We start from the raw sequence: 13,208 nt of genomic DNA, 5'->3' as shown, positions 1-13,208 counted from the left end.
AAATATATACTCAAAAGAAATCAGTGCATGTTTACTAAAAGACACATATAAGAATATTCTTTGTAGCTTCTCCATAGTGGTCAAAACCAAGCAAACAAACCAAAAAACTCTAAATGTCTACTATCAGGAGAATGAAATACATTAGACATAACAACAAAAAAATCTAAGGAAACCTAAAAACATACAGATATATTTAAGATGTGCACATATCTCAAAGATATTAACTGAGGCAGATACACACTCATAAAAAGAATACATAGTATCATTTAAATGAGGCTCAAGAATAGGCAAAACTAACTGATGACAGAAATCATGACAGGGAACAAGGGTGAAATGGATACTGTCAGGTAAGGGGCAAAAGGATGAACATTCTGGGTACTGGAAAAGTTCTATACCTTGACCTAGGTGGTTAATAAAATATAGTTTTAAAGTTAATGTATTTATATACTTTAGTTAATATATTTTAGAATTTACTAAAAAAGTAAAATAAAATCAACACACAAGCAAACTCAGTCTATTGTACTTAAGGATGAGGATTTTCCTCTGTAAAAAATGAGATCCTTACAGAACTGAGATTAACATGTATCAATATTTAGTCTGTCTCTTGCCTCAGATGGTACAAACTGTATGACTGACTTAAGGGTCTAGGCAGCTTCACAAATGTATTTGTGACTGTTAAGAAACTGTAAAAATAAAAAAACCATCTGATTATGATGTTATGAATATTCTTAGAGGAGCTTAGAGGACTACATTTACTTCTTTCTGGATCCATTCAACTATTTGATTTTATGTGATATTTACATAGTTATAATATTACAAAAGTACTGATTTACAATTTTGTGAATAAACTTATTGACAAAACATGAAAGAATCTGTTCCAGAATAGAAAAAAAAAATAGAGTTGACAACATAAAGTAATCATGTATCTAATAGAAATTAAGAGGTGAAAGAGATATAAAGGTGAATGACAATGCAGAAGCATTAACTTCTTCACTTTTCATAGTAAGGAGATAAGATGTACTGCTTACAGTTAATGGTACAGAAAATAACTATTAAACAGCATTTAAATTATATGATCTAATTTAAAACAATTTATTTTTGCATGGATGTAATAATGTCCATTCTGTAATGCATTTAAAAGATAATTTAAAACCAAATGTAATAACAATGACTCTAAGAGTGCTACTTGCATTCTACTTTGCGAAGAGTCATTTCAGGGAATGGATGTGATATCTATTTTGTATTGAATGTAAAGAAGTGTTTCAAATCATATGTAAAAAAGATGGATATAAGAGTGCTTGTAAAAAAACTTTAATTAAATGAAAAATAAAGCAATTTATTTTTCAAAAGAAAATTTCTGCCCTGTCCATTTATTTATAGGACGCCTGTGTGGCTCAGTGGTTGAGTGTCTGCTTTTGGCTCAGTCGGGTAAGCTCAGGTCATGATCCCAGGGTTCTGGGATTGGGCTCCGTGTGGGGTTCCCTGATCAGACGGGGAGCCTGCTTCTCCCTCTGCCCCTTCCCTCGCTGATGTTCTCTATTGCTACCTCCCTCTCTCTCATAAATAAGTAAAATCTAACAAGTTTCACACTGCTAGAAAAGAGAATGTAAAAAAGTTGAGATGAAGCTGTATAGGTAAGCAATATAGAATGGAAATGAAAGAACTGAAAGGTGACAAAACAATTTAAGTGAATCATTTAGAAACCAGTCATAGATTGCCAGCTAAGAGAAAATGACAACTTGGATCAGGTTAATGGCAGCAGGAACAGAGGGAAATGGATAGATTTAAGACTAATTAGGATGTGAAAATGACAGAAAGTGGTATAAGGATCACTCCAGGAAATAGAGGAAAAAAAACAATCAGGGGCATCATCATGTTTCTAATTTAGGCAAGTCTTTAACACCTAGCGGTACCATTCCTTGACACTGAGCAGCCAGAAGGAGTTTGGTAGTAGTGACAGAAGAGTTGGACAAGACAAAGCCTGAGGATAAAATATACATATGAAGATGCCTGATAAGCAGTGGGATATATAGGTCCCAAGTTCAAGAGAGACAGTTGACCTGATAATACACACAAATCTGGGTCAAATTTATGACTAAGGAGGATATAAAATGAGTAGAAACCCATTAGAACCCCAAGGAGCAATATTTTAGGAAGAGGCAAAAAAAGAGATTTTGTAAAGTCAATTAGAGTAGATCTGGAGTAAACCTAGGGTGGTGGCCTCAGGAACTGGTGTCCAGATAAAAGGGATTTTACTGAAAATGAATACATTAGGAAAATGAAACGCTATGGCATTGGTTCTCCAACTTAAGCATACATCAGAATCATAGGAGAGTTTGTTCAGATTGCTGAGCCCCATCCCCAGACTTTCTAATTCAGTAAGTCTGGATTTGGGACGGAGAATGGGCATTTTAATGCTGCTGGTTGGGGGATTGCACTCTGAAAATTACAGGGTTAGAGTATAGAATAACAGACTGTATATATGGATACTGAGATCACACCGGATGACAGTAAACCTTGGAAGAAAGACAGTGAGTGAGGTGTTAACACTATAATTAAGTGGGAGTGACCAAGAAATCAGGCAAATAAAAGCAGAAAGGACTATAGGATAACCAGATAACATAAGACTCAAGGATCTACATGCAGGCTCCTGGGTGGCTCAATTGGTTAAGGGTCTGCCTTCGGCTCAGGTCTGATTCCAGGGAGTCCTGGGATCAAGTACCACTGGGGCTCTCTGCTCAGCCAGGAGCTTGCTTCTCCCTCTGCCTGCTGCTCCTCCTGCTTGTGCACATGCTCTCTCTCAAATAAATAAAATCATGAAAAAATAAATAAAAAGGGTCTACATGGATTTTAAACTGAAGGAGAGAAACATTCTGAATATAACATTTGAAACCAAGGGAGACAATGACATTGCTTCCTGACCATGAGGTATATAGGGTGGGGGGTGGGGAGACCTAGCTTCAACTTGAGAAGGTTATAGGAGAAAGTGTCTTCATGAAAGAATCTGGTTTCGGGTTCAAGTTCCAAATGAGTTGAAGTCAAAATAAAACAAGAAGGGACGCCTGGGTGGCTCAGTCAGTCGAGCATCTGCCTTTGGCTTAGGTCATGATCCCAGGGTCCTGGGATAGAGCCCCATGTCAGTCTCCCTGATTGTGTGGGAAGCCTGCTTCTCCTCCTTCTACTGCTCCCTCGGCCTGTGCACACGCACTCCCTCTCTTTCACATAAATGAAATCTTCAAAAAAAAAAAAAAAGCCAAATTAAAACAAGAAACTATTTTCTAATGCATCAAATTAAAAACTTAAAAATGGTAATACCATGACTGTGAAGGATTCTATTTCTTTCACACTAAGAAAAAATTGTTAGGCATATTTCAGTTATTATTTAAGACTAAACACTTTAAAAATGTCATTTAATTAACTAAACTCTTAAATTCTAAAATTATTTATTTATAAGAAATAAAATGGAAGCTGTATACTAACAGTGTACAACTATATAAGGTGAAATATAAAAATCCCTCCTCCTAATCCCCAAGCCCCAGCTGATATCATTAAAATGGTTTTATATTCTCCAAATTTTCTGTGCATATGCTTGGATGCATAGCCAAAGAGCACAAGAAACCTGAGAGGATACACATAAAGAGAACCACATCTAGATACATCACAGTTGAATTGTCTTAAGCTAAAGACACAGCAAATCTTAAAAAGGAGCAAATAGGGAACAACATGATTAACAGTTGACTGATCAGAAACAATGAAGGCAGCAGAATGACATATTCAAAGTGATACTATTGCATGAAAGGCCAAAGAGCATTTTAATTTGTAGAAATGTTGTAACAGTTTGTATTCTCTACTGTACTATATTCTCACACTACACATTACCAAATTGTTTAATCCTTACCAATCCAAATGCAAACAAAACAAAAAACACAATTTAAAAAAACTGGAGTACCAAATTCTGATTTACATTTAAGTAACTAGTTTATATAATGTTTGTTAGCTAATGTTTATGAGCATCAAATTTCTTTCACTGTGAACTGCTTTCCATAGGATTATCTTCTTGATTTGTAAGAGCCCTTTTGATATTAGCCACATTGGTTTTATGTGTTGAAAATATTTACTCCATTTCCCCTCAAAAAAAAAAAAAATCTTCAGTTTTTGTAAATTCATAGCCACATCTCCTATCCAAATGCCTCCCCAACTCTAAACGACCCTCCCTCCGCTAAAGTTGTATTTCTTTTTTTTAAAGTTTATTTTTAGTAATCTCTACACACAACATGGGTCTTGACCCCATTACGAGTCACATGCTCTTCTGACAGAGTCAGCCAGGCGCCCCCTACCCCCAAATAGGTTTCTCAAAATGTAAATCTTATTATCACAGTCTAACAACCTTCTGTGATGAAATCCATAAACTGTCAGGGTCCTTTTATCCTAATCTCTAATAACCTGCTACTCTCTAGCCACCACAGAATACTTAATAGAGAAAAGCTCATGAGCTATTTTAAAAAATATATATATATACTGGTATTCTTTCTTTAACAGTGTTACTCTCCACTCCCTCAATCCAAATTTTTACCCCCATTTATATTACTCCTTAAACTCTTCATGTGGAATAATTTGCTTCTTTCTACCTGTACTTTATACATGTCTCTATATATAACTCTTAAACTCTGCATTTTAGTATTATGAACTTCTTGGGGGAAGGAAATATATCTTAATGTTCCCAAGTAAATATGGAATGGATAAAAAGATTCAGTGATCTGATGAATTCTATTGATGAAACTGATTTATTGATGAAAATACAAGGAATCAGAAAGTATCAAGGAACAAGATAAAGACAAATAGAAGGAGGATGGTACTTCAAGATATTTGTTACATAACTTATTTCTGCTAGCTTAAACCAATAATGGAAAAAAGATTCACTGAAAGATAGAAACAGTATTAACACAGAGCTAACAACAAGCATCAGTATGTTTTAGTAATCCAAAGTAGGTTAAGGTTAACAAATTGGAATCAGTGAGCTTTATAAACTGTGCTGGTTAAGTCAATTTAAGGCTTTATTAGGTAGCTTAGGAAATTTATTTGCTCATTAAAGTCCATAGCTGTTTTTACTTTTATTACCTTCAAATCCCTGTGCTTAAACACAGACTAAACCTTTCTGTATAGGCAATTACCTAACTACATAATTTGTTTGCAGATAATTCAGGCCTTCAATCTGTTTATCTTCCTAGAATGAAGTCAATTACGTAGCCCGAGGCTATAAACAGCACTAACTCAAGGAATTAAACAACCTGGGATATTACCCCAGTTCAGGACTAAAATCTATGCTTGTTTCTTCAAGTTTCCTTCTCCCTTCATAAGAAAACCTTTCACAAGAAGAGCAGTTAGCCAACAACTTCCAGATGTAGTGCCTTTGGGAGCTGTGCTCCAAATGAGGCCACATTCCCCTGGGTAGCTCCCAGTGAATGATGGAACATGGAAGGGCACTAGGGCCCAGTCATTTCCGTTTACTGAGGCATTCATCTATAGGCAATCTGCAGTGGAGTTCCCCACAGAGCTGCCAGAGACTCACTGCTGCTCCATGGCTGGAGTCTCTTCCTACTGAATCCTTCTTGTCTCTTTTAACAGGAATCATACCTGCATCAAAGCGTATCTACTCCTTTCTCTTTAACCTGCACAGATGCTATCCCACAATAAATCTCCTTCCCACAGGACCTCAACTGACATACCAACATACCCTACTCTCCAATTCTAAGGTTTATTGAAATCTAGCTATCATATATTGCCCAGATTTTGCCATATATTTATAAGACTAGTGTCTGGGCATTTAAATCAAGTTAGAAATGAACTTTTGTACTACGAAGGAATATAGGTTAGAAAGTCTTTTTAGACTAAAAATTCCACCTCCTCTGAGGTTTGAGCACAAATTAATTTAGTTTAACCAACTAACCAATATTCAACATGCAGAATCTATCAAAAATACTTACATAACTGTGTTGTCATCCACTAAGATATCACAACCATGAGCAGGACACGAAATAGTCTGAAAAAGATTGAAATTTAAACTATGTCTTCATTCAACAAATATTTACTGGATGCTTACCATCGCCAGGCACTTCAGTAGGTTGAGAATACCTTGACATTTACAGGATCTTAATCGTTCCCTTTCTATTAAAGAAAATGTATGTGTGTGTTTAATACCATAAGGTAACTAAAACCATTGACTGACCTGAATAAAACTCGAAAGGCACAAGCAAGACACCTGACAAAACTGCTCAACAAGTTTAGCCTGATTTATACACATCTTAATGCCACTAAGAAAACATTACCTGAACTGTTATCTTTGACTGGATTGTCACATTGTAAATAGAAAAATGTCTTAATTATCTTTTAATCTCAAAATGGAAAAAGTTTCCCATGCAATTTATAATCCAGAATGCTTCACCTGTTTATATTTCTGCAAGGGTCTAAACATTGTAGGAAATTCAACAAAAACTAAAAAATCAAATTGGTATCTTTACCTGTCCCATGCCTTCCTCCATTATTTTGGTAGTTAAATATTCGCTCCAGCACTGCATACAAAATTTATGTCCACATTCAAGGCCAGTGAAATACTGCAACAAAAATAATACATGGACTTTTAAAAGACATTATGAGAAAAATCACTATACATAGTGACTCAAGAAGGCTCTATTAGGTCACAATTCTCATAAGTAGTTAAAACGTCCAATTTGACAAGGCTAGCTGGGCTTCTAAAATAAACTTCTCAGTGGTAAAACTTAGACATGCAAATACATTTAATACAAATTACCTAACTAATGAGAAATGCTTTTAGAGTATTTATATTTTTAGGAAAGACAGACAAGTTTGCACAAAATATAAGAATATGTCATGTACCAATAAGCATATGAAAAGACGCTCAAAATCCTTAGCTATCAGAGAAACGTGAATCAAAACCACAATAAGACACGACTTGACACCCACTAGGACAGCTATATTCAAAAAGACAGATAACAACAAGTGTTGGTAAGGATGTAGAAAAATTAGAACCCTCATACACTTCTGGTGCGAATGTACAATAGTACAGGAGCTTTGGAAAACACTGTGGCAGTTTCTCAAATAATTAAACACAGAGTTACTCATGATCCAGCAATTCCACTTCTAGGTATATACCGAAAAGAAATGAAAACATAGCTCCACACAAAAACTTGTATACAAATATTCATAGCAGCATTATCCATACTAGTCCCAAAACAGACACAACCTAAATGTCCAGTGACTGACGAATGGATAAACAAAATGTGGAATATACATATGAAGAATATTATTCACGCATAAAAAGGATTGAAGTACTGATACATACTGTAATGCAGATGAGCCTTGAAAACACTATGCTCAATGAAAGGATCCAGCCACAAAACACCACATATTGTTTGATTTCCATGTATACGAAAGGTCCAGAACAGGCAAAATCATAGAGAAAGTAGATTAGTGGTTGCCTAGGATAGGATGGCTTGAGGGGTAAGAGGTAGTAGTGAGTGTAAAAGGAGATGAGGTATCTTTTTGGGGTCATGAAATGTTCTAAAATTTACTGTGGCAGTGGAGTGGTAAACTAAAACCGCTGAAAATAAGTGAACTATATCGTCTTATTAGTGTATGTGAATTTTATCTCAAAGCTGTATTAAAAAATGTCATGCAAATATAGGACTTCTAGAGTTGCACAGAATAGAGCTTACCTAGATAATCAATAAAATCTTATGGAAACCAAAAGATTCATTCAGATTGCTAAGAACAATACTAACATTTGGTCTAATCTTCTATTACTTGTATGACTTGAAATACTACTAATTTGAGGGATAGTTAATTGAAGTATATTATATTCTATAATATGCAAATAATGGTCACCAGTTTCAACTAAGAATATTTTACAATATTTACTCTAAATTATTTTTAAACAAGGTAATACAGGCTCATGGTTAAAAACAATTATTTAATAGTACGAGTTTATGTTGAAAAGTCTCCCTTATTCCCACCCTTGTCATCTATTTCTCTATCCAAAAGTAACACTATTTCAAAATCTGACATAATCTGCCTGAGATGTTCTGACATACACAGGCACATACACAATAAGAGTAGCACACATTATCGTTTTGGTTATTATTTAATACATTTCTGAGGTGGTCCTACATTAGTACACATGGGTCCACCCCTTTTTACAGTCTGTATGAAGGTACCATGATTTATTTAAATAGTCCACCATTAACGAACATTTAGACTTTTTTTTTTTTTTGCCACTATGCTACTGCACTGGCTATTTATATATCATGGTGATCGTGCCGATGCATCTTGGGATAAAGTGATATTATAAGGTATACATTTACACTTTAATAGAGTATTAACACCAAGCTTTAAGTTCAAAGAGGTTGTAGCAATTTATACTGTTAAAGAGAATTCGGGTTTCCCAAAACCTACGTCAACAATAGTATCTTATCGAACTCCTTGATCTTTGCCAATCTAACAGGTATGAAGGTGAATTAGTTTCTTTTTTTTAAGATTTTATTTATTTATTCATGAGAGACTCGAGAGAGATGCAGAGACACAGGCAGAGGGAGAAGCAGGCTCCCTATGGAGTGCCGGATGTGGGACTCAATTCCAGGACTCTGGGATCATGACCTGAGCTGAAGGCAGACAGATGCTCAACCACTGAGCCACCCAAGTGCCCCACTTCATTAGTTTTGATTTTAATTTATTTTGAGTGAAGTTTTAAACACTAAAAAAAGATTAAAAACTATATTTTTTCAGTGCACTCTCTTCATCTATTTTGCCCATCATTTCCTTAATGATTTAGTGGGGATTTCTATCTATTTAGAAAACTGGCCATTTGTAAGTGTGGAAAATATTTTCTCAGATTCAAATCTGAGTGCTCACATTTTGTTGCCATGAAGAAGCAACAAAAAAATACACCAAAGTGTACTGGTTTTAAAATTTCTGCCTTCTAGGGGCCCCTGGGTGGCTCAGTAGTTGAATATCTTTTTCAATATTTTACTATTATTCTATCTCTCCAAATACTCAAGTCATCTTTTTAACTACTTTAGTATTTCAAGTTTTCTTCATAACAGATCTTTCACATTTCTTGCCAAGTTTATTTCTAGCTCTTTTATTCTTTCCGTGGCTCACATAAGTGTTACTTTTTATTCCATTTTCTAACGAGCTGTTACTTGAAAAATGCTCATGAAATTTCTGATGTTGCTTATGAAATTCAGATACAAATAGGATACAAAATTCTATACTACAGCACATAAACTATATAAAGAATGCCCAGAAGCAGACATGGGGGAAAAATGTATCAGAGTCCTGAGACTTGTCCTACAGACCAAATGACATGGTAAATATCCAGTTTAAAATATGATGCTATTCAGATTGACAAGAATTGTAACTCATTTATAGGACAAGTAAAGGTAAATATTGTGGAAATCAATATTTTTATCCATTAAAAAAAAAATCTAGGAAACAAAAGAATCTATTCTCATTACTCCTGACTGGTAAAGGACATTTGGCACTAACTTGTCAGATCACTAATGAAGAGCATCTGATTTTCAAGGCTGTAAGAGGAAGGAGCATTCTGTAAAGGACAATTATAACAGGGTAAAAGATCAACAATTCTAAAACGTTTTATTCACAACTTAAAAACACATATGCATCCTCATGTGCTTTATTTTCTTTTTTCAAATAAAAACCCTTGAGATTGTGAGAATAAAGGTTACAATGGTTACTAAGTGATCATTGCAAGTTAACATCTCTACCTTTGGAACTTCTGGACCATCAATCATTATATAAGGGAAAAAAAAACAAAACTTTTTATTCTTTAAAAGGCTTCTTTTCAATAATTCTTCTAATTTGATAGATAACAATACAAAACAAGAAAAAATGGAAATATAAATCACATACACATGTCTAAAGATAGAGCAAAAACTAACCTGTGGTATAAACACATTTACTGTGCTCAAGAGAGGTGTCATTGTCACAGATATACCTGGGTATCACCATCCTGTTCCATTTCCCTTCCTCTCTTCCTCCTTTCACATATCTGTTCCCTTACAACCTTGTGCGTACCTACTTGGGTCCCTAACTCAAAGATAGGATTACTTATCAACAAATTTATCCTTGCTAATATCATAAATAAATCTGACACAGAATACACTAAAAATATATGAAATATTACCTAAAACAGAAATTAATGGTCCTTTAAAAAAAGAACTGAAAGAATACTCTTCAAAGGTACATTTATTACTGCCATTTTACATACACAGCAACTAATGGCAAATAGCAGTAAGAACAGGAATAAATATCTTTCTTCCATCAGAAACTCCTCATATTATCTCTAAAGTTAAAGAAATTTTGTTTATAAAAACTGAATAATTAGGACATCAGTTCCCTCATCCATAAAATGGAATAAATTAAAAAGGATATAGGGTCAGACTTAGAGCAGATGTTTTGTGTTCCCAGCAGAAAGATTCGGAGGTGCTTAAGAGGTGAGGGGATGGGAAGGTGACAATAGTCACAATCCCCAAAGTTGCCTTTATGTAACATACCTGATTCTTAAAATATACAAATTATTTACTTCATAAAAATGAGATATTACAGCCCACTCTATAACTGTTCCCAGGGCTAAGAAACCCCTGAATTGGCCACAAACAAGGAGATGGGGGTAGAGAATTTAAAAGTGCCCCAAAGTCTCAGGATATTGTTTTTAAAGAAGAGATCTCACCCAAGATAGTTATCTCCAAAGTGCTATATACTAAGCTACTAAAGCATTTATTTTAAAAAGTTGTTTGCACGTGTCACTGTATAAAGCTAAAGCTGCTTTCTGGAAGGATAAAGGTATTGAAGATAGACATTAGTAAAAGGCAAGTATCAGTGTTTGAAGAAAGTGGTGGAAACTGAAACATGGGAATTATACAGCAGAGGTTAAAAAAAAAATCACTCATCGGGATCCCTGGGTGGCGCAGCGGTTTGGCGCCTGCCTTTGGCCCAGGGCGCGATCCTGGAGACCCGGGATCGAATCCCACATCGGGCTCCCGGTGCATGGAGCCTGCTTCTCCCTCTGCCTGTGTCTCTGCCTCTCTCTCTCTCTCTGTATGACTATCATAAATAAATTAAAAAAAAAAAAATCACTCATCCAATCAATGCGTTAATGGAGTCTGAGATGACATTTGCAGAACTGAAGAGGTTAAAATTATCTTTCTATATTAGTCTAAAAACTATGAGAAAAGTCCTAGTTTTATCACACTATTATTTTTCATAACACTTGGCATGGTTTCCGTAACTCTCAAACTTACTTTCCAACCCATGTTGCTGTTTGCTTTCTTGTCCTGTCATTGACACAGCCAAGCTTCCTTTAAAGAATAATTTGTTTGTATTTATTGCCTACGTTTCTTTTCTAATCTTTAGGTCAATAACCCTTCAGCCCATGCAGTGTGGTTTCTCATTTTACCATACTACTTACATTAACTTTCCAATATCATCAGTAAACTTCATGTTGTTAATTCCAAATTCACTTTTCAATTATTTTCTTTCAAGTTTTTAGCAATATTTTTATCATTCTTGGAGGTACATACTCTTCCTCTGGCTTCTATACTGCTCTGTTTTCCTGATTCACCGAACTACCACACTTTCAGAGGTTATTTCACAGGTCAATTTCTGTGGGAAATTTCTCTCTGACCTAAAACTGGGTTAGATGTCTCTCTCCAACATGTTCCTATAGTATCATCATCAAAGTGCTTACCTTTCTTTCTGAATATGTCATCTTACTTATCTACCCAGCTAACCTGTAAATTTTCTGAAGCAGGCATAAGGCCTTTTTTTCTCCATTGTGTTTCTAACACTTAGAATAGTGCCTGGTGCACTGAATAAATGAATAGTAAAAAAATAAAAAAAATTAAAAAATAAAAATAAATGAATAGTAGGTTCTCTATCATCAGTTACACGTGCAAGCAAAATTTACAATGTGAATCTCCAGGTGATTTTTAATTCTAATTTGTTAAGACTGTTAGACAATACCAAGGACACTGAGAAAGTTATAGGGGATATTTGTAAGTAGCTAGCTTCAGTACTCATATTACATTTAAAATTTAAACAAAGGAGGAGCTAGTTATAATAGAGCAGGAGGAGAAATGCCAGGGAATAAGGAAACCCTGTATAATCTGGGACAGATTCTTTGGGGCTCAGTATTACCTAACAGAAACTTTTACAAACTATACAAACGTCACCTGGCAAAGAGAACTTTTGTTAAAGACAGACAATAAAATGGTCAAAAGATAAATTTAATGCATTTTTAACAGTAATTTTTTTTTTAATACTCAAGATTGTGATTTAAAGGAGAGGGAAAATTTTTTTTAAAAATAAAGGAAAGAAACACAAAAAAATAAAGGAAAGGGAAATTATACAATTCTCAGAACAGTAGAGATTTGAAAGAATATTTTACTCAACTCATTTGAAAGATAAAAAGAACTTAAATCCAGTAAGGTTTAATAATTACACAAAGCCAAGTAGTTAGCATTAGTGCTATAATCAAAACTTGAGAATATGGAAATTCAACTCAACACTTCATCTACAAAGTTATGTTAACTCATTGTTCTATTTCTCTAAGAGTACTTAAGTAACTTTCTTTTAAAATCTCTTTTCTAGGCACTTGAAGCACATGTGAACAAATTAGTCCCCTTCAAATGAACCTCTACAGAGAAACATATAAACCTCTAAGAAAAATAATGAAAAATCTTCAATGTGCTAAAATATATAAACACTTGGTGTCTGTCACTTTATGACAAACACTTTCTATATAATAATTATTAGAAAGTTAATTAAAGCAGAGAATATGAGTAAGATAGTTATTATTATAGAATTAAGCTTTTTCTTAGGTATCTTGAAATATCTTAGGGGTGAATTCCAAGTGACTAAATACATTTATGTCACAAATATTATTTTTTTGTGGTTCCTAATAAAAAGTAAGGCCTTCATAAGATGATTATGTTTAAGCCTAAAATTCCTTACTAGACAAATCAAAGTAAATCATCCAAATTTAGTAGGTTTTAAGAGGGATACTTTTACTTAAAAGAAATACCAATTAACAGGTCCGAGTGTCTGCTCCAACTCTGTCACCACTTGCTATATTTAAGAATCTCCATTAGAATGGATCTCTATAAATGAAACGC

At 34.5% G+C, this 13,208-nt stretch overlaps 1 protein-coding gene across 1 annotated transcript in view; it reads right to left on the bottom strand.

Moving 5' to 3' along the window:
• ARIH1 (ariadne RBR E3 ubiquitin protein ligase 1) overlaps positions 1–13,208 on the bottom strand; it is a 117,816-nt gene that overhangs the window by 31,882 nt on the left and 72,726 nt on the right. Inside the window, exons 4-5 of the mRNA XM_026018627.2 lie at positions 6,519–6,611; positions 5,985–6,040 (exon numbers count right to left, since the gene is read on the bottom strand). Of these exons, the coding sequence (XP_025874412.2) occupies positions 5,985–6,040; positions 6,519–6,611 (149 nt within the window). The remainder of the gene's footprint in view (positions 1–5,984; positions 6,041–6,518; positions 6,612–13,208) is intronic.

Source organism: Vulpes vulpes, chromosome 15 (assembly GCF_048418805.1).
Source record: "Vulpes vulpes isolate BD-2025 chromosome 15, VulVul3, whole genome shotgun sequence".
NCBI lineage: Eukaryota > Metazoa > Chordata > Mammalia > Carnivora > Canidae > Vulpes > Vulpes vulpes.
This window is presented reverse-complemented; position numbering and strand designations above follow the sequence as displayed.